The sequence below is a fragment of the Canis lupus genome, chromosome 1, assembly GCF_003254725.2.
Source record: "Canis lupus dingo isolate Sandy chromosome 1, ASM325472v2, whole genome shotgun sequence".
Classification (NCBI taxonomy): domain Eukaryota; kingdom Metazoa; phylum Chordata; class Mammalia; order Carnivora; family Canidae; genus Canis; species Canis lupus.
This window is the reverse complement of record NC_064243.1, coordinates 58,735,861-58,763,844: the sequence shown is the minus strand read 5'-3', so window position 1 is coordinate 58,763,844 and position 27,984 is coordinate 58,735,861. Positions and strand designations below refer to the sequence as shown.

General features: G+C 43.4%; 1 protein-coding gene and 1 long non-coding RNA gene across 4 annotated transcripts in view; both read left to right on the top strand.

Moving 5' to 3' along the window:
* The window catches only part of MCM9 (minichromosome maintenance 9 homologous recombination repair factor), a 123,960-nt gene extending 103,560 nt beyond the window's left edge, over positions 1-20,400 (top strand). Inside the window, exons 13-14 of one of the 3 annotated variants that reach the window (XR_004808557.2) lie at positions 12,082-12,331; positions 12,486-12,853. Coding sequence is in view for 2 of the 3 variants with exons in the window: in XM_035704994.2 (XP_035560887.2) it covers positions 12,082-12,148 (67 nt within the window). In the remaining variant the exon portion in view is untranslated. Of the gene's footprint in view, positions 1-12,081; positions 12,854-20,351 lie in introns of those variants that run through there. The other 2 variants (XM_049114948.1, XM_035704994.2) reach the window with 2 other exon arrangements.
* Positions 20,401-22,100: 1,700 nt separating this feature from the next.
* Positions 22,101-27,942, top strand: LOC112644483 (uncharacterized). The gene is made up of 3 exons (XR_003126408.3): positions 22,101-22,243; positions 24,480-24,877; positions 25,256-27,942. It is a non-coding gene; the product is annotated as an uncharacterized LOC112644483 (long non-coding RNA).
* The last annotated feature ends 42 nt before the right edge of the window (positions 27,943-27,984 follow it).

Genomic DNA, 27,984 nt, shown 5'->3' with positions numbered 1-27,984 from the left:
GCTTGACTCTATTTCCCTCACTGTGTCTGTGTTTCCCTCAGAGTTGTCTGTGCCCTGTCTCCAGTTGTTATCCCCACTGCAGAGCCCACCCCATGGCATTTTTGGCCTCACCACTGCGTCCAAGCAGCCTTATCAAGGTGACCTTCAGTGCTCATTCTCTGGCCTGATCTCAACTTGATTTGATGGAGCTGATGACTCTCCCCTCCCTGAAATCTTTCATCACTCGTCCTCCAGGACAGCACATGCCTGTGGTTTTCTTACCTCTTCCGGCCTCCTCAGTCTTTATGCAACTTCTCTAGTTTCTCCTCTTCCCACAGACCTTTAATGTTTGAGTGGCCCAGGGCTCTTTTCTATCCCCGTTATTTTCATGGAATCTTGGGGCTCTCAGAGCCTACCTCTTGGCTGATGATGCCCTTTCCTGGGCTCCAGATACCAGTAGCAAACTCCTATCCAATATATCTGCTTGGTTATCTAAAGGACATCTGGACCTCAACGTATTCCAAATTACACTCCTGATCTTGTCCCCCTCCCCCCCAGATTTGTTCCTTTCCCAGATTGTCCATCTTGGTAAATTAAACGGATATTCTATCCTTCCAATGTTTGGGTCAACCATTTGAATTGTCCTTCACAATTTACTTTCTCCTGTATCTCACACCCCATCTCTCAGCAAATCCAAAGGGCTATTAAAAATATATCCAGAATCTAGACACTTCTCACCAAATTTGCTATCCCCCCCAATTCAAACCACCACTCTTTCTTAACCTTACCACCCTCCTTGACTCCCTACAGGCTGTTCTCAGCACAATAATCAAAGTGATGCTGTTAATAAAGTCAGGTCATGATAACTTTTACGCTAGACGCCCCCTGGAGGGCTCCCCACCCATTCCAGGTAAAAGCCAAAGTCCTTATAATAAAGACCTCTAAAGCCCTACACATTTGGCCACATGCTACCACCTGCTACCACCAGCCTTGCTGTTACTGTAGTTCTCCAGACATGAACCAGCCTCCAGGCCTTTTCCCTTACTGTTCTATCTATGCTTTGCTCATCCCCTGAAGGTGGTCACACTCACCTTCTTCAAGATTTTGTTCGACGTCACTTCAGTGAAGCCTACTATAACCTATTCAAATTGCAAAACATTCCTCCCCCGTTTCCCAATTTTCCATAGCATTTTCATCACCTTTAACCCACTGCTGTGTCCCCAGTATTTTAGCAGAGTGCCGGGCACATAGTGGATGTTGAATACATACTGAATGAAACATTTAAGACATTTGAGAGAAGAATGACCATCTAACCTACATTTCCACGTTCCTGCCTCTCTTTTTTTCCCTCCCCAATGTTTGTTCACTAGTGTTGACTGTACATGAGAAGCTGCCTTCACCTTAGAGCCGGGAGACCTGGAGGTAGTTAGGCACGACTTAGGGAAAGCACCTGACAAAAATAGAATGTATTTTATTACAAAGGTCAATTTTGAGGTGTTTAAAAACATTTTCTTAACTGATCTCATTATCACATCTAAGGGACATATGTAGTACATGTCACTGCACTAACCACACTTAGTAGTCAGCTTGCATAATTATGAGAAATAGTTTTCAGAAAATACTCTGTTGATCCTAGAAAATTGCCCTGCCTCTCAAATGCACATTGACTTAGGATTCCAGGACCAAAAGCTGAACAGAAAAACATATGTGGAGGTGGAAGCATAATGGGCAGCAGGCTGCCCACCTCCCCCGTGTTCTGTCCCCGTGAGAGCTCTTAAGATCCTAAGGTTGGTGTTAGTTCATGGAGAGACCCCTTCTGGGTATGGGCTTGCTGGCATTTTTGTACGGGATGCTGGAAGACCATGTGGCCAGAGCTGCCAGGTCCTGACTACTAGGTCCCCTCCTCACTGCAAGGCCTGGTGTCACCACACCCTACGTGTTTCGCACCCCCAACCAATTCTAACTTCCTTTGCCAGTAGGAGGAACTTGGGAGTCTTTGGGTCAGATAAGAATCTCTGTGCATTAAAGGCAACTCATATTCACCCCAAAGATATTGGTGTCCTACCCAGGCTAGATTACAGAAGAAATCCCAAGACTCAGGTCTCCATTGTCATTTCAAAACAAACCAAAACAAAAACAAGCCAGCCAAATACAGATTTAGACCTGATAAAGGGGATTAAGAGTACACTTACGATGAATACTGAGTAGTATATAGAATTGTTAAATCACTATACTGTATACTGTACTCTAACACTGCAGGTTAACTATATTGGATATATTTTTTTTTAATTAGACCTGAGAAATTTCATAAGCAGGTGAACTGAGTCTGGTTTTCTTGTCTCTCTCTGGAGCAAGAGCCATATATGTGCACTGCAGGAATGTCGATGGGTCCCACCCAATGATGTGTATGGACTGCTGTCTTCTCTAGCGCAGAGAGACTTGAGAACATACACAATTGTGAATGCGTGTGTCTCTATGAGATTAGATAGATAGATAGATAATTTATTTAGTTCTCACAGGAACTCTGTGAGAAAAGTATCATTAACCCTGTTTACAGGTGGAAACATGATCAGAGGGACTAAGCTAATTTTTCATGAGCCTACAACCAACTGGTGGTGTCTGGTTGGGGAGGAACTATTTGATTTCAAAGCCAGTGCACTGTCAGCTATACCAGGACAGCTCCCACAAGAGATGTGACTGTATCAGGGCCAGGCCAAAGTCATCTCCCATTGAGTCGTTGTGTGCTTCCAGAAAGAAAAGCCCTTTCCTTATGGTCCCTAACCTGTGACAATAGTGCCAGGCTGATGGCAGGTCTCCTTTTCTCCCCGGGCCCACATTGCGAACCCCCAATGGCTTGGCCTTGGCTCAGCTCATCGAGAGTTGCAGCAATGCTGCAAGGTGGCCGCCCAGTGCCACTCCCAGCGAGGCCATTCACAGCGTATTGGACTGCGGGCATCGTCCACCTATGGACAGCAAGGCGTGGCCCTGCCAAAGTTGCCTTTTTATTTTCATCAAATGTGCACAAATACTTTTTTGTCCATGGAGAAATTCTCCCCATTAAAAAAAGTTTTCAATTGCTGGGCCCTGGACGACCATCCTGGAGGAGGGGGTTGCTTGTTGGTTTCCTGCACTTGCTTGCTTTGGACTGACGGACAATTGCTCTAACGAGCCCATGGCCCGGATGGAAGGGAATCTAGGTCAGCTTGTTCTTTCTGCGGCTCACACCACTAGGGGGCATGAAGCTTCTCTGATAGAAGAACTGAAAAGGCTGGAACGCGTAAATTGTCCAGCAAAAGCTGGAGGCTTGCTGCATTCAACTGTCATGATGAAAACATTTCTTCCAAAACCAGTCTCGTTTGGGCACCTCCAGCAGACACACAGGCCAACCGAGGAGTGGGCCTGGAGAATGGTGAGGGTGCCACAAGGGGCATGCCATTTGGTCATTACAGAAAACCTGCTCCCTCTTCTGAAGGCTCTGAAAATGCCGAAAGAGCAGGATGTAACTGAGCTTTGAAACCCTGTGAGCCATGACATCAGAGTCCATTTCATAAAAGCCTATAATCTGAAAGAATATGCATTTAATAATGTCATTTCTTTGGGAGGTGGGGGGCAAGCAGTCAGATTCCAATTCTACACGATCCTCAGAAAGATTTCACTAATCAGAAGCTTTAAAAAATTCCCAGAATTTCACACAAGAAATAGCCTGCATACATTTTATTGAGATATAATTGACATATAATGTTGTATAAGTTTAAAATGTGTAGCATGCTGGTTGGATAATTTATATATTGCAATAAGATTACCACCCTAACTCTAGTTAACACCCCCATCATGTCATATAATTACCATTTATTTTTTACGAGAGCAATTAGGATCTAGTCTCTTAGCAACTTTCAAGATATAATACAGTGTTATTAACTATAATCACCATGCTGTGCATTCGATCTCCAGAATTTATTCATCTTCTAGCTACAAGTTTGTACCTTTTGACCAACATCTCTCCGATTCAGTCAGCCCCCCAGCCCCTGTTTTACCACCATTCAACTCCCTATTTCTATGAGTCCAGATATTTTAGATCCTACACATAAGTAATTTCATTACAATATTTGTCTTTCTCTGTCTGGTTTATCTTAGTTGAAACACCCTCAAAGATCCATCCATGTTGTCACAAACAGCGGGATGTCCTTTCCCATGGCCAAATAACATTCCATTATATATATAAACATCTTACATCATTATATAACTTACATTGAAGTTTTATATGTGTGTGTGTGTGTGTGTGTATAAAGTCTCACATCTTTAACCTTTAACCATTCATCTGTTGATAGATACTTGTGTTGTTTCCATATCTTGGCTATTGTGAATAATTCTGCAATGAAGAATGCAGGTATCTCTCCAAGATTCTGCTCTCATTTGCTCTGGTATATATCCAAGTGGAATTGCTCTAACATAGAGATTATTGATCTTTTAATTTTTGAGGAGCCTCCGTACTGTTTTCTCTACTGGCTGCACCAATTTGCATTCCTGCCAATAGTGCACAAATGTTCCTGTTTTTCCACATCTTCACCAAGATTTATTTCTTATCTTTTTGAGAACAGCCATTCTAACAGGTGTGAAATGATATCTCATTATGGTTTTGATTTGCATTTGATGATTAGTGATGTTGAGCACTTTCTCATGTACTTGTTGGCCATTTGTGTGTTTTCTTTGGAAAAATATCTATTCTATTCCTCTGCCCAATTTTTAATCAGATTGTGGTTTTTCTTTTTTTTTTTCTTTATAAAATGATCCCCACAATAAGTCTAATTACCATCTGTCACCAGATAAAGTTATTACAATATTATTGACTATATTACCTATGCTATACCTTACATCTTCATGACTTATTCATTTTATAACTGGAAGTTTATACCTCTTAATCCCTTTCACTTATTGTGCCCACTGCCCCAACCCATCCCAGGTACATACTGCTCTCCCTGTCTCCCAGGGAAGGATCCTTGGCCTCCTCTTTCTCTAAACTGTGCTGTCTTGGGGGAGGAGAGAAAGGGTAATGTGGGCCAAATTCCTCTTACCCACTCAAATGCATCCAAACTCTTTTTTGTTGTTGTTTGGTTGGTTTTGTTCCAACAGTGTGCTGGAATTTTTTCCCTGGACACTTGGACTTCTACATAGCCTCCCTTGTCTGTGCATATCTGCCCAAGTCAGCATTTTCCATTTGCTCCCAGTCTACAGCCAGCTGAAAGGAGTTGGAACTAGTTTACAGGCTGCTGGCAGTTCCACAGCCCATACTGGGTCTGTCTGCCGATTGCCCAATGCACAGGTGGGTGAGACTCTCCCAGGTCCCTTGGTGTATGGTGGTGGGTCCCACAACTCTCAAAGAAGCCCTTCTGTTTGTAGATGGTTGCCAAATTTAAGATGTTAAAGGGGACAAAATGAGGGACATCTTAGGCTGCCATGTTGCTGATGTCACTCCTCCCAATAGCCTACATTGGACTGATCCATATTTTAGCATCCATTGGGGTGTGATAATGAAAAGAACATGAGATTGGGGGCTGGATGAGCTGCTACTGGCTGGCATTGTGACTGCCAGAGCACATAATCTGAACACCAACAAAATGACTGTCTCCTCTGTAGGATTGTTCAACACTAACAAATATTTATCAAAGACCTACTGTGTGCCAGCACTGTGCTAGGCCCTGAGGAAGTGCTAGATGATAACACAGCCATGGCTGGTCCCTGCCTCTTGCACATTATGTTGTAGTGAGGATCATATCACCAGGAGGGACTTATCTAACATGACTGCACAGCGCCTGGCACATCACAGCACTTCACACATGGTACTCATTTTCTCCCATCCTTTTCCTCCTTGTCTCTTCCTCTTCAAAAATATAGGCTATAAGGCCAGGTCAAGATTCCCATTGGTAATGTGGGTTTCTAGAAACACAGAGGAGATTCATTCAACTTTACTAAAGGGCCTGCCTTTACTTAGCCCTTACTATTTGCCAGGCAGTGCTAATCTTGAGGGATCTATAGTAGATATTTGTCATTTTTTTATGACCGCCATTATCTAATTCACCTTCCTTACTTGAGAAATTTCCCCACCTTCTCTGACCAGGCTAAAAACATCAACGAGTCACCTTCCCAGTTTCTTCTACATTCAGAGTATTGGTACTTTGAGGCTCAGCCAGTCAGATACATGTACCCCAGTGTAATTTGTGAGCCAGAGAGGGCTTGAAGGAAGTAGGAAGGAAGTAGGGAGGGTGGATAATCCATCATGGGTGAGGGCTATGGCAGATGCTGTGACAGCCTCTAGTTTCTAGCAACAGTTGGCAATGCTAGTGGGAAGGCAGTGCAATTTGGTGTCAAGTGGTCTCTTTGGTGGTGTGGCTTTGAATGTGACCATAGCTGCTTTTAATTTCCTTTCTTCACACCTATTTTCAAGCTTAACTTTCTGATCTTCCTACTGGTTCAGTGAGCTATCCAATTCCTTTTAGCAAAATCCTTGTGTGCTTAAATCAACACAGATAGATTTTGTTCCATGCAGCTAACACCCCAATTGACCCAGGAGGAAAAATGAGTAAGATTCTGACCTCTTCACTTAGGAGCTCCACATACAAATGATTTCAATAGTCCATGGAATGAAGGAAAGATAGGGCATGTTGGTGATATCTACTATAATGAACAATGAGAATCAGTAATGAACACAAATGGTTGTTGACCACGAGGAATTCAGTCTATTGGGAGAGATGAATTCATCAGCAGATAATGGCATAGCAATGTCATAAAGACAAAGCTAGAGACATGAGCAGGGTGTGGTGGAAGCGCCAAGGAGGGACACACCCCAGCTGAAGGCAGGTGGGGATGCTGACTGAAGAAGTCTTTGGAGAAGAGGATGCCGTGTTTGAGCCAAGTCTTCAAGGAAGAGTAAACATAAATTAGACCAATGCAGAGGAGGCTCAGAGGAATAGAAGGCACTCCCTGTGCAAGAGCAAAGGCTCAGGGGAGAGATTCAACCCAGGTGTGTGGAATTACACAAGTTGGTATTGCCAGAACTATTGTACTCTCTGTGAAGAATGAGAAAGTTGTCATGGGTACAGGACTGAATGTGAGGTAAGAGTGGGGAATAGCTGCCTAGGAGAATGAGGGACAGTGTGGACCAAGGATAAGGAAAAAAGATTCAGGGGTGGAGAGGGCTCAGGAAAGACTGGTACCATGATATTTTAGTGGAACCAGCCACATAGCCATCAGATTTTCTCCAGAAATATTTAGGTACCAATGTATAGCAACAAGGAAGGATATTGGTCCAGAATTAGAATTTTGTTTTGAAAATAAACTCAGACATCTGAATTTGGAACACCTGATCTTGGACCAGGTTTGCTCAGGTGAAGTAGGCATGCAGTTGCAACCTTCCTGTGGTTCAATGAGGGAGGAGATATAGGACAGGGGCAAGGAGGGTGGCAGGATATGTCTTGACTGAAATCGGTGACATATGGCCCAAATCCATTTCATGCCCTAATGCAAGGGTCATCATGTTTTAAGTATAGAAGAAAATTGTGATTATAAAATAAATTAAAAAGATAATCATCTCAATTCACTAACCATAGAGGATCAAGATGTTCTTCACATTTTTATAGTATATTGACACAGCATTCATTTCCCCTATGAGGAAAATGTGTAAGTGCTTTTCGAACATTTTAAGGAAAAAACTTGAAATAATTGTGCAAACAATTTACAGAGGGCTTTCAAATGTATAAGGTATTTATTTAACTTTTATAAAAGCCATCTGAAGAGGATGCCTGGGTGGCTCAACAGTTGAGTGTCTGCCTTTGGCTCGGGTTGTGATCCTGGGGTCCTGGAATTGAGTTCTTCATTGGGCTCCCCGCAGGGAGCCTACCTCTCCCTCTGCCTATGTCTCTGCCTCTCTCATGAATAAATAAATGAAATCTTTAAAAAAAAAAAAAAGCCCTCTGAAGTAGACATGATTATTAACCCATTTTAAGAACTGAAAGCAGAGAACTTAAGTGACTTGCCCAAGGTCACATAGGTAGCAGGTGGGAAAGCCGAGATCTGAACACAGATGGTCTGCTCCAGAAGTGGCGCCCTTAACCACGCACTCCACTACCTCTCCTTGGAAATACCATCTCTTCTTCACTGTTACGAGCTAAACTGTGTTCTCTCAAAATTCATAAAGTCCGTACCTTAGAATATGATTGTATTTGGAAAGGGCCTTGAAAAGAGTGATTATGCTAAAGTGAGTCCATTTGGGTGGGCTCTAATCCAATCTGGCCAGGGGCCTTTTAAGAAGAGGAAATTTCAGCACAGACATGTGTAGAGGGAGGAGAGTGTGAAGACACAGCGGGAGAGGACCGTCTATAAGCTGAGGAGAGAGGCCTCAGAAGAAGCCAGTCCTGCCAACACCTTGATCTTGAACTTAGTCTTCAAAACTCTAAGAAAACACCTCTCTGTTGTTTCAGCCATGCAATCTGTGGTATTTTGTTACAGCAGCCCTAGCAAACTATGCCCTCATTGACCATCAGTTAAGAAGGAGCAGGAGACAGGGAAAGCAAAATAGAAATTAATCTTTTAAGTGAACTCCCTTCCTTATTTAAGATACAAAATATGTACATTTCATTAGTTAAGTGAAGCCTAATTGGATCATGTTTTAAGCAAATTAATCTGGGATTCAGTTCTATAATGGGAGTAAAATAAAGCAGGAACGGTCTTCATTTATACAGAAGTAGTATCATAGACAGGAAAGGGCAGCTTAATTAAGGCCAAAGTTGTTTGTTAATTAGCTGTCATCCTCTCCAGTGAGCCTACCAAGGGATGCCATAAACAATTAGAAAGCATGGATTTATTGATGGAAAGATGAGGTAAGCCGAACATTAAGTGCACTGTTTCCTTAGAGGGCACAGTCCTTTCATTAATAATGAATATCGTCTTTCCTCATGTCTTCTGAGTTTCCCACTTCACTGGAATTATTGGTGTGAAACATGAGGCCTTCCACTAGTTACAGGCAATTGAGTGATTCTTAGAAAGTGCAGTAGAGTCGTATTCCAGGGGAAAATAATTTCCAGCATATTTATGATTTTCTCTAATGAATTTGAAACCACATCTGTTTAGTGCCAACTACCTGCAAGGTGGCTGTGGAGGCTTCACTGTGTGTAGGATTCTGGAAATACTCAGGGCTGAGGCCACTGGATGCCTCTTTTCTGAGAAATAAATTAGCAAGTATCTCAGACACAAATCTGAATTGCTTTAAGATCACAAAGCCTTGTTTGTAGATTTGAAAAAATTCAAACTTTGGCCAGTTGGTCACATTTTCAGTTCCCACTCCATGCTTTACAGAGCCATGTGTTTTATGTTTGGAAAAGGTTGTTAAAATTTTAAAAACAGTTTAGTTAAATGTTCCATTTTTACAGAAATTATTGTCTCATTTCTCTCTAGGCCTGAAAGCTCTAGTTCTCCTTTTACCAACTTATTTCTTACTGGCCTTGAAGTGCATCAACATTCTGTGTAGAGTAACACAGGGCTGATGTGGCGTATGTCGCTAGAAAACTCCATCACAGGTCAGGGAAATGGTCAAAACAATTTTTTTCCACCTCAAAAGTCACTGACTTTGATAATAAGATCAAGTGAAGTGCCTACAGGAAAAAGCTAATAGATTCAGAGTTGGGGGAAGGAGTTTCATAATTTCTGGAGACCATATCCAGTAGCTGGCATTCAGTCCAACTTTAAATAAATGAATGGGAAGAAAAGGAGAGGAAAATGGGGAAACGTGGCAAAACCAGAGGAGAGAAATAGAAAGAGACAGCTGGTTTAAAAGAGAAGTAATACAGAGAGAAAAGCAGAGGAAGATGTGCGCAGGCCCAGAGATATGTGAACACAGATACACACACATATGAGAAGGAAAGACACAGAGTCATTCTGGGGTCATATACCCCAATTTCTGTGACATCCTACACCTCATCTTCAGCATGCTGTTGCTTTAAAAGCTGTGTCACATTTGTCACACAAAAACCAAAACAGAAAACACAAATGAAAAACATAAATGAGAAATTAACCCTGTTCCACAAGCTAAAATAAAATAATATGGAAGGCCAAATCTGAATGGACTGGATTCCTCTCTTCTACGTTTATGTGCACTCACACTCGCACGTGCACACACACACATCCTTGATGTTTTTGGATAATGAGAGACTCTCCTGTTCTACTGATCAAACCATAGGGTGGCTCTGCAAAGCCAGCCAGAATGAGATTCGCTGTGATAATGTCTCACATCCACCCCAGAATCTGCCAGCAGCTGGCCGGGCCAACAGGGATGCAAACTGGAGCTGCTTTGACTATATGTAGAAGTGGCCAGAGCCTGTTTTAAACTTGTATTCAAAATCAAACCTGCACTCCTTCTTTCTGAAAATCTCTGATTTTCTCTTCTTTCCTGTTAGGCACCTGCTTTGGGTGCAGTCTCTCTGGCCAGGCCTCCCCTCTTTTTGGCCTCACCTTCTCTCTAGGGCACTCCCACACTGTTCAAGAGGCTGTGCTTCATGGCCTGAACAGAATGGAAATAGTCAAGTGAGAAGAAACATCCAAGCAGGGAGAAGAAAGCTTTTTAAATTCCTTGCCCTTGACTGGTTCTTCTCGAACAGCCTCCGAGATGTGGATCAATCCTGTAAGTACCATGTACCAATATTTCCCATTCTACACTGGTTGGAAGCCTCTCCCTTATTCCTCTTACAAGAATTGTGGTAGAGTGGTCTTTCTGTAGTATACTGGTCTTTTGGCATTTCTGTCTCTCCAAGTGGCTTAGCTGCATAATTTCGCCAACTCAACTCTGCTGATAGTTTAACAGTTAACTGTTGAGTGTGTTTACCTTGGAATTATTCTGAAGGCAGCAACAAATAAAAAAATCTGCTGGGAAAATACAGTAGCAATGCAACTGGTGGCGAGAGCTGATTTGTAAATATACTTTTGTTTTCGAGTCTCCATTCCCCAAGACACCCCCAGAGCTGAGGAGTTTGGTGAATTCTGGGGATGTGTGTGCTGGTAGCTCCTTTAGTGGATGTTCCACCACCTACTCACAGACCACGGGGAACTTCACAGCCAGTACATATGTGGCAGAGGGTGCCAGGCAGCTGAAAATGGAAGTGAGTTGTAGATTTTTCCATCTTTTCATTCAGCTTTCTCGCAAATGCGTGTCTCCTTTCAAGAATCATCGAAATGCCCTTCCTTTCAAGTTAACACTGCAAGGAATCGAAGTCTCATTTCCTGGAAATACAGGGCTGGACGGCAGCCATCTCTCAAATGAGCCCCCGTGGAGAAGACTTGGAGACGTGAGCTCCCAACTCAGGTTTCCGGTTGCGGCCTATTAAATCCCACCTCCTGGAAGCTGAGGTCATGGATTACTTTCTCGTTGCCACCAAGGGGCAGTTCAACTTATACATCCTGTCATTATTGTCTTAGATCGTGCATGACTCAGTCCTCCTTAGCCCATTTCCTCACACGCAGACTTCTAATCAGCTGTGAAAAAATACTATCAGTATCTGTACACTCCAGAGGAGATGTTAATGGGTAAGGGCTGAGGAGCTGCTCTGAACTGGCAATAGCAGGAATCAAATAAAATGGGAAAACAAATCAGGAAATGGGGTAATGGCAGCCATTTGAGGAGAGGAAGTAAAGCCGACTGGTGAAGTCACCCCTAAAATGTTTCTTGCTCTGCTCTGAAACCTCATTTGCATAAGGGTTGTAGTGAGTGGAAATGAGCTTGGTTACCAGATAAGTACAGGTAGGGACCCTGCCTCTATCACTAGGCTCTGAGATTGGACAAGTTTCTTTATCCTTCTCAGCCTCTTTTTGGGGATAATTCCAAATTTTCCAAACTGTGGCAAGAAACAGAGATCACGTATTGAAGAGCAGTTGGCACAGAGAGGCACTTAGTACATGGTGAAATGAACAATAATAATAATAACTGTGTGCCCACTGATGCACTGGCCTGGTGCTCAGCACGATGGGAGCAAGGAAAAAGTAAAGATAACCAGGAAACTAGCAGGCCCCAGCGAGAGCAACATTAAACTCATTTAACTTGCCTTTTATTGTTCTTACCAGGTTCACCCACATTTCCCTTAACTTCAAGTCAAATGATGACCCAAGAGATGATAATAAGACAAAATAATGTCAAGAATTGTGAAGGGTCTGCCATTTTTACCCTGCTCTCAAGCTAACAAAGCAGCCAATCACAGCCTCACTGGAGCTGGCCGAAGACATGAGACTCCTGGCCAGAGACAAAGGACTTTATCACAGCACAGAAGGCAGAATGAGCTCAAGTCCCATGGGGATGATGCAGAGGTGGACACAGGTGGCTACTGTGCACACAGTGGGTGTATGTCATAACTAAGGGACCATAAGTTTGGGAAACACCCAATCTCATAGTGGGGTGTTAGTGAGACAGGGATACTGAAGGACTCCATAAGTCTGCTTTTTACTACTTTTCCTGTTTCTATTCTTGCTAGGAAGAAGCACTTCACTTTACACACGCCTCAGAGGGCAAATTACGTATGTCCTCCTCGTAAAGGACAAGGAGTTAATGGTCTCTTTAGAATAAATAACATCTGAAGAAGGACCCAGTGAGAATGACCAGATGAAGCTATTATATACAGACCACCAGATACCTCAAAGACCCCTTGGATCCAAGGAATAACACCTGGATCCTCAACTTTGGTCTAACTGGTTCTTGGATGTCTGAGAGGACCACAATCCTCAATAAAAATCCCCAGATCGTAAACAAAGACAAGATGCACTCTGCTTTCCTTTCTGAGTCTTCCAGGTGCTTCACTTGTATCTGTACTCTCTGTTTTTTCAATAAACTCTGCTCCCACTTCCTGCTGGCTTGCATTGGATTTCTATCCTGCAAGAGGCCAGGGATCCTCTTGGCTGATCCTGCTGGATCCTCTCTGGGGCCTTGGATCCGGCCCCATAATTAACAAACATTAACAAACCCACCTAACCATTGTCCCAGAGGGACACTATATTATCCTCACCAGGAAACAAATCTGCCCTTTGCCCCAGAGAGAGACTCTACTTCTGTCTTTCAAGATTCTTCTGTATACAAATATCCTTGAAAAGACAATCTGGAACAACAGTTATCGCAAAACATTTAAAAACACCACAGGCATTGTCCCCTATCTTCAATGACTAAGATACAACCAGACGCAAACCTCAAAAGAAAATGCTGCAATTAGGTGAGATGTCTTAAAACACTTATTTATTTAATCAATCAATAAAATTGATAATCTCACATGGAATCTTAAATAACAAAGCTCCTGTAGTTGCCTCAGACTATAGAGAGAGACAGTTAATGCTCCATCGTATACAGGCTTAGAAGCCACCACCCGCACATCATCACAGCACCGCAACTGTGTGGAATGGAACAAACAGGGCACCTCCTGCTCACATCACCACGGAAGGGCCCACAGTGATATTTTATCATCATGCAATTTCCAATCCAATGTCAAATGGAACTGTAGCCCATTGAAAGAAAATGCACTAGGGTTTCTGTTTTGTTTTGATTTGCTTTATACCTAGGGGGAAGAAAGAAAGAAAGAAGCAGCTTTGTTCCTTTCTAACTTTCTTTGGGCCTTATGAGATTAAAAATGGTTTTGGGAAGAGGATTGGCCTCTTGTGAGGATTATGGAATCCTGAGATTTACCCAGATTAGTCTTCTTACTAGTGTGCCTTTGTGAGGTCAGTTATGGTTCTCCTAAGGCCTTGAGAACCTAGAGTCCACACCACCAAAGAGCTCCTAGCATTTCAGATCCCACCATGGAGCACACCTTTGGAGTCCTAAAAGCAGAACCACCTCGAGGACTCATTTGGAAGACCGCTCTGCCCCCGTGTCAGGCCACATAGGGATCTCAAGTTTTAGTTCAAGAAAAAAATTATTATCTGTGGCAAAATGAAGTAATTGTCATAGTAAGGAATTTAGGAACTGTCTTATTTGAGAGTTTGGTGACAGAGCAGCCAAAGTGTGGGTGACAGGAAGTGGATAGGTGACTTGGGCGATGCCCTCCTATCTCCACTTCTAATAGGACACATGCCCCACAGTTGCCAAAGCCAAAAATCTGGTTATAACTCTTCTCCCTCGCTTTCCACATCCAATCAGTCACAGAGTCCTGCTGATGCTCCTAAATATTTCTCAGATGTGCCCACAATCTCTTCGTCTTTCTAAGAAGTTCTCTTTTTTTATTCTGTGGGGAGATACACCATAGAATACATATATGAAACTTTTCATTTTTTTGTTGCATCCTGTGAGGTCAAAATCTAATTGGATTTTTATCAAGCTCTAAGAAGAGTTGGCAATGTACTCTTCTAACTCCCACCCCCTTCCAGAGCACACTCAGCACACAGGCACACACATCCACACCTGTGCGTGGGCGCACGCACCCAAATGGGAGACAACACTTCCTTTCATTCCTTGCACGTTCATTCCCTTTGCCCAGAACTCAGTTTTCTCAATCCTCTCTAGCTGTTATCCGAGAGGAGACCCTCCAGTGCAGATTTTCAGCACAGAGGCAGGGCCTTGGCTGGCCCAATGAAGCCGGGATGTTGGCGGCCCTGCCTCTGCCTGCCAGGAGCCCAGCAGTGTGATCCCAGCCAGGGTCCAACCTCAGCTTCAGGTGTCCTCAACCTGTCCCAATGACCTGAGGCTGAGCCCATTCTCCTCCCGGGGGGCTGGAGCTGTGTGAGCCGGACCAAGGGTCAAACCCTCCATCTGACCTACAGATGCATAGGAAATCCATTAATATTTGAATCTTGAGAAATACACTGCCAAAGACTACTCCACTATAGTTTCTTGAAGCAGAGCAAATAACTATAATGCAAACTGGGAATCAAACTTTCTTGTTAGAATCCTGGGATCCTATTATTATATTAAAATACAATGTCTTCTTAATCTTGAATGTTTTACGTAAATAGCATTTTCTCAGTAGCAGACGTGGCTTGTGTATATGATAAATAAATTTCACTCTCCTATTAAAAAAATTCCCTTTACTTTGAAGGAACTTTAAAGGGGAGCCCTCCTCCCCCAGCATTCCCTTTCCCAAGGAAGGAGAATTGGCCTCTGTGATTTCACATGGAATCTGCCAGCAAGAGCTGCTGGAGAGAATAGACAATGGGGCTCTCTGTATCACTACCGAAAAGAACAGAAATGCTGACATTTCAATGATTATATTTGGGATCCACAGTCACCCTGGCCATCCCAAAGATCACTTAATAGATGAGTCTTATCTTGTTTTCAGAGCTTAAATTAGCTTTCAAATATCAAAAAGGTTAGAGAATATATCAGTTAGTAAGGGAGGGAAACCTAGCTTCCTTCTCCGTTCCCATCACACACTGCTCTGTGTGTGTGTGTGTGTGTGTGAGTGTTATTTCACTTTTTTTTTTTTTTTTTTTTTTTTTGCATAGATTTTGCAATGCTGGGAGCTGCAAAGACCTACAGGCTTTACATCCTCTATGTAAGCTAACCACACATTAGGACAGTTATTTCAAATATTCTGTTCTTTCTGTAGGACATATTGTGGTTTTTTTATTGAGCAAATAGATTTACTTAAATGTTTTAGTATCAGGACTCAGCACAATGCCTCACACAGAATACTGACTAAATGATTACTTTTATGGCCTTATACACTGCGGAATTCTGCTAATAAAGATGGATACACAGAAAACCCACTCGGTAACATTCCTTAATTCTCCTTTGGTAAAACAGAAATTCCAATAACGCCTGTGCTTCTTCACACACAGTCTTTCAGAGATCTTACTCACCACAGAAACGAGCCATATGGCTGCTGCCCTAAGGGCCCATGTTACCCAAATGTCACTGCTTTGCACACACACACACGTGGACTGTTTCCTTACAGACTGCAAGAAGCTGTACCTTAAGTAACCGAAGCAGAATTGTTATTTGTCAAATGTCAAGAACAAAATACATTTTTGTAAGTCAGTAGTCTTGTTTATAACCAACTCAGTTACGTAAATATTCAAAACTCAATAACCTGGCTTTAGGTTTCCAGCTCATTTGCACAAACTAGGAACACTCGATAAAGCTTAGAAACCACTTTCAGCTATGTCTTCACACTGTGGGTTCATCAGACTGAGGAATTACAAAAGTGGGTTTGTCAACCCTCTTAAAGATGCATGTGGACCCCTGTAGGCCCAGCCAACTGTTGGCAGCTGTGGTATGTTCACCGGAGCCACACCACAGCTCAGGTGTGTTAACCTGCCAGGTGTTTTCTTCTGCGACTGAAGAGCTCACGAGGACCTCAAGGCTCAGCTCATTGTGCTGCAAGTTAGCTTACCTAGACTGATGGCGGGTCCCTGTTTGAGCCAGCTTGAATATGACTTGCGTTTGGAAGTGGGAGATGGGACCATAACAGTACGAATTGTGTAACACCATGATGGTTTTTCAGCTGAAATAGAACTTTTATTTTTAATTTTTGCATATGTACCTGGGGAAAAAAGTCAGATGTTGAGGACCTGCGTCTCAGAAGCCAGTTCCGTGATCAATCTGAGGGACCAGGGGACCAGGACAGAAGGTGTTGAGGGCACAGGAAGACCCTGCGGTGAGCAGGGACATCGGCTGCCCCTGGGACACCATGGCCACGACTCAGGTGGCCTTCCTGGGACTTTATGAGTAGCCAGCACCACAGTGAGGGTTAGAATTCATGGCTACAAGAGAGACAACATCTAGAACTCTTAGAAAGAATATGTGAATTGAGGAAGGTGCAGAAGCCCTTCACGAAGAGGTGGTTTAAAAGCCATGAAACTTGAGCTAGGACTATTGTCAGGAAACAAAATCCCAGTGTCCACAGCCCAGTCTTTTTCTATGGAGACACTATCAGAGAGCATCGACCAGCAATCAAGAGCAAATTAATTCTGATCTTTACTTGTATCTCTCAAGGGACATTCAAAACCAAATACAGTTTATACCCTCGTCTCATTACAAATCTCCTTTCCCTTCCTTCCAAGCTCCCACACATTCCTACCCTGTAGCCTGCTCGGGCCTCCTGCTCTCTGCTTCCTTTTTGAAGCCTTTTCTGACACAAACCTTCCTTTCAGTGTGCTCTTTCCACAAATAATCTGTTCTGAAATGTGTGTGCAAAGTTCGCTCAGGATGGGGGTGTAGTGGTACAGAATGCCGAGCAGGAAAACACCAGCATTTTCCTCCAGGGATAAGGGAAGTGGAGGCTACGAGTACTGAGACATTCATCATTTCCGTGTCCGTGCATTATTGATGGGCCCTAGCAGATGGGCTTGAGAGACCTGGGGAGACCTTTGTTACAGAAATTGTGAATTCAGGCTTTGTATTTAGTTCTCCAGCTTCTCTTTTCTACAGAGTTTCCCCAGCATTCAATTATTTATACCTTTGACAAACACTTATGGAATGCCTCCTCTACGCTAGCAGCTCGGAAAGAAAGAAATATTCTAGAGAAGGGAACAGAGAAGTAGATAAATACATTAGGGCAGTAAACACTAGAATCAGAGTCATCTATAAAAACAATGACTGGTTTTTGCACATCTCCCTTCCCCAAAATTCAGTGGCTTACACACAAAAGGTTCATTCAGTTCCCTCTTACACGACGGTTCCAGCGTGAGTAGTCGAGGGATGCTCTGGAGGGACCAAGGCTGCTTTTCTTAGTGGTCCCTTCGTCCCCCCCTCGGGGGTCGCCCTGGTCTGCATATTCACAAATAACTCACCACCACCTCTGTGGCAGGTGACTGCATATTCTGACTGGCAGGAAAGGGAAAAAAGACAAAGCGTTTCCTTTAAGGAGTCGGCCTAGTACTTTGATTCTGCTTACATGTTCTCAGCAAGAATTGACTCATTTCATCACATGGAGCTGCAAGGGAGGTGAAAAGAGTGCTGGCAAAAGCTGGGATTTTGTGTTTATTAAATGAAGAAGGGAAGGATGGGCCTGGGGGCAACCACTTGTGGTCTCTGCTACCACCGGTAACCAGCTCACTATTTCCTAAGACTGTGTTGGCCAAGCAACACTTCATGCTGAGGAGTGGTGGCTTCTAACCCTACGATGTCTTACCCCCCCCCCCCCGCCCCCGATCATGACCAAAATGTAGCCCAAATCTGGAAAAGCCACAAGAGAGAGGGAAACCAGAAGACAGGTACTTCTGGTTGGTACGGGGAGCATGAGGTATCCATCCAACAGTTCAAGGCTCTAAGCTAAGGAATCCGGGTAACAGATACCACTGGGTATCACCACTGCCCATGGTGGAAAAGGAGGTACTACCTGTAAATACTCCAGGTTTGAGAATTTATCAAAATGTAACATTCTGTGTCCATCCACTCCCATCCATGGGGTGCACACAACCTTCTGTGGGAGCCTCACAGTCCCCTCAGACTGCTCTTTATGTTACACTTCTACAGCAACCTCAACAACACGCTGACAACCGGGTGGAAGAAGTGGCAACACTTTTACCTGGTCCAAGAGCAAAGGCAGTAGGAAGGGCGTATAAGGGCCAGAAGGGCGTTCAGAATAGCTCACCTTCCTGTTCAAAAGAGCACACGCTGTGTGGCTTGGTGCCACCGTTTTGACATGGACACTCTGCTTCAGTCATTTTGACCAGAATGAAACCAAACGATTAACTTTTCCTTTTATTTTCCAAAATGAAAACCACTTTTTTATTTTCATCTGGTGACAAACTAATAAATTCCCATTTAAAAATAATCAGACAATGCCCAAAAGTATAACATAAAGCCCATCCAACATAAAATACTTAAATACTTACTGGATATATATATTCTCTTATATATACTTAAAATACTCTTATAAATTAAATCCTCCTATAAATATTTAAATACTTACTGGATATATATATATATCCTCATATATAAAATATATAAGAGGAATATTTATGAGAGGAAAAATAAATGAAGAACTATAATCTGTTAACATTACAAGTGACATTTAGCCTGTCTACTTATTATTAAGTATTAGTAAGAAAACAATGAGTGGGGGCACCTGGGTAGCTCAGTTGGCTAAGCATTGAATTCTTGATCTCAGCCTGACCTCAGGGTCATGGGTGTTGGGCTTCATGCTGGAGGTGGAGCCTGCAAAAAAAAGAAAACAATGAGCTATTCTTCACCTATGAGATATATAAAATATATACCTATATATATATAAAATATATAATACATATACATATTTTTTTTTTGCCAGAATTTGTCCACTGAGTACATATAAAAACCCCTGGTTAGGTTTTCTGGGCAACAGATTCTTTTTTTTTTTTTATAAATTTATTTTTTATTGGTGTTCAATTTGCCAACATATAGAATAACACCCAGTGCTCATCCGGTCAAGTGCCCACCTCAGTGCCCATCATCCAGTCATGGGCAACAGATTCTGAGATGGAATATATTGTGAGACATTTCTTAAGGATTGTCCTTGGGGTCAACACCACCTGTGGAAAGGATGAGAGCAGCGTTGGGTAGTGAGGGAGACAGCTGTTAACAGGCCTGATGATCCCATTGGGGGCGCTGGAGTGAAAATAGCCCATCAGAGTTGTTCTCTGTTGAGTTAAAATGACTGCCTTGTGTTCCTGCCTGTGTCAGGATGTGCCCACCAGCCCTGCTCAGGAGGGTGAGACATTGGAGAAGTGGGTCTGCAATGAGAAAGTTCCTGAAGGTGCAGACAGTTCGGGCAATAAGTCTTTTTTTGAAAGGGGCATCTGGGCAGGGCCTCTTCATGTCCATTATACACATGCACATGCGCACACGCACACAGAGTATAATTCTAAATAAAATGTGATCATTTCCTCGTGAGCCCAAATATAGATCATATTCATTTTTTTTTTTAAGATTTATTTATTTATTCAGAGAGAGAGGCAGAGACACAGGCAGAGGGGGAGAAGCAGGCTCCATGCCGGAAGCCCGATGCGGGACTCGATTCCCGGTCCTCAGGATCACACCCAGGGCTGCAGGCGGCGCTAAACTGCTGCGCCACCGGGGCTGCCCAATCACATTCATTTTTAATTATCGTGGAGTCTGTTGAATGGATGCATAATCATCAAATCCCTGTTGATGGGCATTTGAGAACCTTTCCGACTTTTTTTGTCTTTACAAATAACTCAATCCATGAACATCCTAACATATGCATCTTTTCATACATGCCTAATTGTTACCATAAATTAATTCTCCGAATTGGAATTGCTGAGCCAAAAGGTACGCATAATTACGTTTCGAAGTACAATGTCAAAGTACCCCCCAGCAAGCCTGTACCAATTTACCTGACGATAATTAACATCAATCTTCTTAATTTTTGCTAATCTAATAGGTGAAGAATAGCTCATTGTTTTCTTTTTTTTTGCAGGCTCCACCTCCAGCATGAAGCCCAACACCCATGACCCTGAGGTCAAGCTGAGATCAAGAATTCAATGCTTAGCCAACTGAGCTACCCAGGTGCCCCCACTCATTGTTTTCTTACTAATACTTAATAATAAGTAGCCAGGCTAAATGTCACTTGTAATGTTACCAGATCATAGTTCTTCATTTATTCTTCCTCTTGTGAATTATCTATTTCCATCCTTTGCCCACTTTTCTCTGGCTTGGGTCTGTTCTATTAAAGATAGTAAACTCATCTGATATGTATGACACAACGTTCTTTCCTACTGTATCATCTGTGTCTTCCTTCCTCCTTCTTTCCTTCTTTCCTCCTTTCCTTCTTTCCTCCTTTCTTTCCTTTCTTTCTTTCGTTCGTTCGTTCGTTCTTTCTTTCTTTCTTTCTTTCTTTTCTTTTTCTTTCTTTCTTCCAGCTTAGTTTGGGTGTTATTCCTACCAAGTTTCTCTCTACCCAAGCCTACAGAGATATTCTCCTGAATTTTCTTATTGTACTTTTATAAATGCTCACACTTTCAAGTTTTGTTAGTAAATAATGTAAAAAACAAACAAACAAAAAAGATATGCTGTCCCCAACCCACTCCTTAGTGTCATCTAATTCCCCAACCACGCTGAATTACCTTGTACTGAAAAAATAATATGAAAAAAACAGTTTCTGTTTTGTTTTTTTTTTTTAAAGTAGTTATTTTGAATCAGCTGCATCAGATTGGCTGCTTTAATAGTCTTCCCTCCATCAGAAATTCCCTTGAACCCTCAGAACCACAGAAGCCCTGCCTCTAGCCTATAGGAGGCAATGTGCTTTCTGCCCCTGGTATGGCTAACCTCAGGTGACCTTCCTGGGCACGAGCTGTGGACAATGTAAAGTGAACAAAAGTGCAGCACCTGTCCTGGGCATTTTTCTGTCCATCTCTACCTTCCCCACATTCCTTTTTCCTCTCACTTAGTTACAAGGTACAGGCTTCCCAGCTCTGTACCTGGTTTTACACAGGTTATCGAGTCTGCTCTTCCTTCCTGTTGCTTTTTAAAAAACAACTCTATTGAAGTATGACTTACCCACCACAAAATTCACCCATGTTGAGTGCACATTGCAAGGATTACTAGTAAATTTCCCAGGTTGTGCAAGTTCTGCACAATCCAGTTTAGAACATTTCATCCCAGTAGGATCTTTCATGCCCACCTATAGTTAATCCCCATTCCCATCCCCAGGCCGGGGCTATCACTAATCTACTTTCTATCTCCATAAAGTTGCCCTTTATGGAGTCATATGCTCCTCTGGTTTTGACATTCCCTCTTATCTCCAATGAGAAAATTCCAGATCCAGCTCAGCTCTGAGGAAAGTGACCAGCCAGACCCAGGTTTTCAGAGCTAGGAAATGACGGAGCTCTGACCCAAGCCTCATGATTCCAGATTCTTTCCACTCCCTCCTGTTTTCCTGATCTGAATGTATTCTCAGTGTTGAATGGAAAATTTGGTGATGGCCATCTAGAAAGCCTCAAAGATCAGGGACCTTCTGGGTCAGGACCCTGAGATCGTGACTCTTCTCAGCCACCAGGGGGTGCCCCGAAGATCTATCTTTGAACTGGCTTTTGCTTGTGGCAGCTGGGCATCTTAAGAAAGAGAAAGTCAATTGTGACCTGGGGGGGATTTTTCTGGGTGGGATTTTTTCTAACAACGCGTTTCCTCTCTTGCTAATAGCAAATAGCAAAGAAGAATAAAAGCTAGAAGGCTTTTGGCGTACACTGAAAATTTCTTTTCAGGCTTCTCAGACCAGGATTTCTTTTTTTAGAATATAACTTCAAAAGGAGATACAGACTTGATTCAGGAATCTGATGAAGATTCTTAAGTCATGACCGTCTTGCATGACAGGTATCGATTAATCATAATATTAACAGGATGTTGCTAATCTTTTGCATTTTTACTTAACTAAATTAATTCTTTAGGGGAAGGGAAATGGAAAGATTTTTTTTTTAAGGTTTTATTTATTTATTTAAGAGAGTGAATGCTTGGGAAAAGCAGACTCCCACTGAGCAGGGAGCTCTACTCCGGGCTCGATCCCAGGACCCTGAGATCATGACCTGAGCCAAAGGTAGACCTTAATTGACTGAGCCACCCAGGCCCCCTGGAAAAAGGTTTTTAAGTTGCCCAAATCCAGTATTTGTGTAGCTAGAATGAACTAGATAACAATTCAATATGACAACTGAATTAATCTTTTGAAAATAATTTTATCATGATATTTCCCTAGCTATGTGGACTAAAAAATGGCTAAATTTGGTTGGCAGTTTTGACTTTGAAAGGATCTCAGCATCGTCGTCTCCAGAATCCAGAGGGTATATGTGTCTGTTGGCCTCCTCTGACTGAGCACCTCCTACAGCCTCTTCCAGTCTGGAGGGATGGATGAGGGCTGCTCAGCAGCCAGAATGGGAGCTCCTAGGAGCAGCTTCAGGGAAGCTTAATAATGAACTGTGCTCAGCACCACACCTGCCGGTTGGCAAAGTCACTGGAACCATCTGCCTGGTGGTGCTGTGTCCCAGCTCCCTTCATGGACTGCAGGCCCCAGAACCCTGGCTGCAGCTCTGGGACCAGCCAGTCACAAGACATGGGTTTTATGACGGGCTCTTCCCATACCTAGCTGTGTGTCACGTGTCCTTCCTGGATCTCATTTGTAAAATCTGTAAAATGGCAATAATAATATTTGGCTCACTGCCTTTTACCATGCATGGCCCGTGAGAGAGAGAGAGAAAAGAAGCCAGGGGGAAGGCTCAGAAACAGAGAGGAGGAACTCCAGGAGGGACAGGGTGAGAGAGAGAGAAACACCGCAGCTCCACAGGTGCCAGCCTTCTGGCAAGCACCCTACGGTGTGTACAGACACCCTGGCCTACTCTTCATTCTAAGCCACCCTCCTCTGAAAAGTGGAAAAGAATTCATTCCAGTTTCGTGAGACAATTTTACTAATATTATTCAAGCATCAGAGCTTCAAAAACATTTTAATGCTTTGCCAGGAGGATTAGCTTGCTTTTACCATATAAATGAGCCCCCAAATATCAGGATTGGATGGTTCCAGTTAAAATCTCACATTAGCGGAAATGACTCACTCACCGGAAGGAAGCGGGAAGATGTGCCTCTTTACACCTACCCTTCACTTGACAGCTAAGCCACCCATGAAAACCCTGCCTTTAAGCGGTGACATTGAAAGGAGGGAGCTTGGAATATTTAAAAATAGCAAACCTTCACATTTCAAAGCATCTGAATATAAGCAGTAAATTCGTATGCTAATCAGGACACACAGCATTCTGGTCACCCCTGTGGGGTCCCTGTGGGGTCCCTGCTACCTGTGGGAAGCAGCAGGTTTGCTGCAGGTTCCCTCCCCAAAAGGCAGGCCATTCCAACTGGGGCCACTGAGTGATCCCTGACTGGAAAATACTGTGTCTATAAAAACTGATTAAACCCTAAGGTGGAGACAGCGCTTTGTAAAATTGTGGTAAAGCATACATGAGATTTGCCAATTTAACCATTTTTAAGTGTACAACTCCTTGGCATAAAGTACACTTACAAGAATGTGTAAACATTATCACTATGCATTTCCAGAATTTTTTTTATCATCCCTTACAGAATTAAACATTAAACAGTAACTCCCCACTCCACCTAGCCCCTGGTAACCATCACTTTTTTCTCTAAGTTTTTATTTAAATTCCAGTTTCTTGGGCACCTGGGCAGCTCAGTGGTTGAGCGTGTTTGCCTTTAAGGCTCAGGTCGTGATCTTGGGGTCCAGGGATCTGGCCCCACATGAGGCTAACCATGCGGAGCCTGCCTCTTTCTGTGTGTCTCTCATAAATAAATAAATAAAATATTTTAACAAACAAACAAACAAAACTTCAGTCTCAACCTTTCCCCAGAGCTACACATTTAATTACTGCCCGAAAGAGCATTGCTCTACAGTTGGAAACACCTACACAACTACCTCTTGAATAAAATTCATCTCTAAATCAACCACAATTCACACATTTAAAATAGCATATAAAAATGTTAACAAAGATATTAATGCTAATAATGATCTATCTTTAATCTGGACTCACGTAGTCTCTTCTTTTGTGCTTTTTTACAGTATTAGGCATTTACTGTAACTGGCCCCTTTCCAGGATACTGGTTCTTTGAAAAGCACATGGATTTCATTGTGAAGGAAATACAGACACTTAAAGCCTTTCTAGGATCCCTTCTCCCCAAGGCCTTTTGCTAATGTGTACCAGAACATTCTTGAAAGGAGAAAAAAGAAAAAAAGAGAAAGAAATGCTTTGTAAAGAAAAGGGTCTGCCTGTGGGCATTTCTGGCACCCCTGCCTTGTATTAATCTGCAACCTAGTTAAGAGAATGGGAAATAGGTTGTTGTGTGTGGTGCTTTCCAGAATAAGAGCTACTCTTCATCTGAACACTTACGATATGCCAGCCACTGTGATACGTTCTTCCTGTGGATAATCTCATTTGCTCATCACAACTGACCAATAAGGTAGGAATCATTTTTTTAAAAAGATTTTATTTATTTATTCATGAGAGACACAGAGAGAGGCAGAGACATAAGCAGAGGGAGAAGCAGGTTCCCTGTGGGACTCGATCCTGGAACCCATGACCTGAGCCAAAGGCAGATGCTCAACCACTGAGCCATCCAGGTGCCCCTGGTGGGAACCATTTCTATCAATATTGCATATATTGAGGAATTGAGGCTAAATGACCTGAGAGGGCTTGCCCAGAGTCACATCCAAGTGAGTGGTCTAGCCAGAATTGGCACTCTAACAGTCTGACTGCAGGGACCTTGCTGAATTAAACCACGCTGATTTAATTTACGCAAAATCTCTATAATGTATACATTTTTACTTTTATTTTACAGATGCCAACCCTGGAGCTTAGAGTAGCTCATTGATGGGCCCAAGGTTGCAGCTATTACATGATTGAGCAGAGAATCTGGTTTGGTATTGAACCCGCAAGCCCTTGTTCTGTCCTGTTCCACACTGTCCCAGAGCTGCTCCCCTTCCCTGGGGAGCGGGAGCCGAGGGGGCAACTTGTCATTCCCAGCAGGCTTTGCCTGTGGGAGGGCTCCAGGGTCTTGAGAGAGCTCTGCACACATCCTCAGGGTCTCCCTGCAGTCTCGCGAATGGCACTTGACAGGAATTCGATCATCAAAGTTCAGTTACTGAGGGTATGAAAATAGCACAAATTGTAGGGTTTGCTTATATGCTCTCTGGCCCCAATAGGAACCACCAACCAACAAATGTAGGAGGTCCGGATGAAGGAACGGAGAGCACGTGGTAATAAATGTACAAGTGTTTTATGGAATGTTCAAGTGCTCTTACCCTTAAATGTTTGATTTTTCTCTCAGGAAAAAACGCAACTCCAATAATCTAAACTCTATAATTTAGGGCAGGAGCTCTTCCTTACCCTTTGTGAAGTTCTTGCAAGCTTAAAGGTATGACTCAACAAGCTTCTCTCCAGACCAAAATGTGATGTCACACTTGGACTGAGAAAGGAACTCTATAAAAATATGTAAATGTAATTTTTATCCTAGAATGTTAATTTTATCCATGTGACTGTTGAGAGAAAAGGATGGCAATACCATCTGAAAATGAAAATACTCTCAGTCAGGGAGCTGGTCAAATAGTAATTATGTAAAACCTGTGCTTGATAAATTTTAAAGATACCCTAGAGTCATACCATTTAAACACTCAAAGCTTATTTATCTGTTTTTTGAAACATTATTTTTCTTTAATTTTTTAATTGAGGTGTAATTGGCATCACATTTTACTAGTTTTGGGTGGACAACATACTGATTTGATACATGTATATGCTGTGGAGTGACCACCACACTCAGTCTAACCTCCATCAGCACACATAGTTATGACTTTCTTCTCCTTGTGATGAGAACTTTTAAGATTTACTCTCTTACCAACTTTCAAATACACCGTACAGTAGCTTTTGTTTCAGACTGAGATTTGAAGGCCAGGAAAAGGGTGTTCAGGACACAAGTTGGCCACCCAAGGTAGATTGGAAAAGATAGTTCTAGGACAGGGACCTGCGGATCCAGAAGCTCAGCTTCTCGTTCTTTCTCTTTCCCAAAGGCAAGAAAAGATAAGCTACTGAAAGCTTAGGACTAGTAGGGCTGCTAGAGCTTTCCTTTAAAAAAAAAAAAAAATTTAAATTTATTTATTCATGAGAGACACACAGAGAGAGAGAGAGAGATTGAGAGAGAGAGAGGCAGAGACACAGGCAGAGGGAGAAGCAGGCTCCATGTAGGGAGCCCGATGTGGGACTCCATCCCATGACCCCGGGGTCACGAACTGAGCCAAAGGCAGATGCTCAACGGCTGAGCCACCCAGGCATCCCACTGGAGTTTTCCTGTAAAGAAGCAGTAAGGGGACAACAGCTGGTAAGTGTGTCCTTATCAGAAGCTGCTGTAAGGAAATGCCCCCTTCCATGGCACAGTCACCCAAGCCGGCCTTTTCAAGTTGCCTCCCCGCTGGTCTCATTCAGAAAGCAGGGCCCCCTGGGCAAAGAGGGCAAGGAAGCTAAGGAGAAGTGGGTCAGAGCCTGCCTCAGCCTACTTGCTCCACATAGAGATTCTTTTGTTTCCTGCTTGCCTTCATCATTTCCTGCCCCTCCCTTTATTTGGGCCTGGAGTTTGTCTGCCTGAAGCAGCTCACTCAGCCATCACCCATCATGTGGCCCCCATCCTCATCCTAGTCTTTCTCTTTGACATGTCTGCTTTATTGGGGGCTGCTCGCTGTTCTCTTGGAATGGAACATGAATAGGCAGGGGAACCCCAGAGCACCTACCAGCAAGCCCCCCCCAAGTGGGAAGAGGTTCCGAAGGTTGGCCTTTGGAGAGAGCCCCCCAGGTCAGTGGTCAGGTTCAGGGCGGGGAGGTCCGACTGTCAGAATAGAGAAAGTGGGAAGGACGAGTGGAAAGTTGGAAATAACAGGTTGCTCAGCCTCATTGGAGACCACACGTGCCCCAAGAGGAGGCAACGCCCGAAGCAGAGTAAGGGGAAAGGAGAGGGAGTCTGGTGGGCAGTTTTGCACAGCTGGGGCCCAAGAGTGGGGCTGGGGGCAGAGTGGAGCTACCCAGACTGAGCCAAGAGGCCCGGATCCTAGCTGTGGCGCCAGAGGGGTTTGGCAGCTAGAGGCCCAGAACCTTGGTTCTTAGGGTGATGGAAGTTCTGCTGAGCAAGACACGAAGGGGCACTTCTCATGCCTAATCCTGCCCACCAGAACCTGCCTTCTTCTGAAGCTTCTGTACGTTATGTTCACTATTACCTCACCCTACCCTTCTGACCCTTGGCCTTCTTTGTTTTGATCATCTCTCTTCATCCTAACGTCATCTTCTGCGCTTCTCTGTAGATCCTGCCTTATTGGCTGTCGTGGTGCTTCCACATGCCTTATCTCCAGCCCTGTTTGGAGCCTACATTCCAATTCTCTGGCTTAATGGGCCTCCCCAGACCCTGCTCGAGGATCTCCCACAGTCACTTTATTGGCCCGCCCTCCCACAGCCAGCTTTCACGGCAGAAGCTTACAACGGGGGTGGGGTGGGGGGGTGGGGGGGGGGTGGGGGGGGCACAGTTGGATG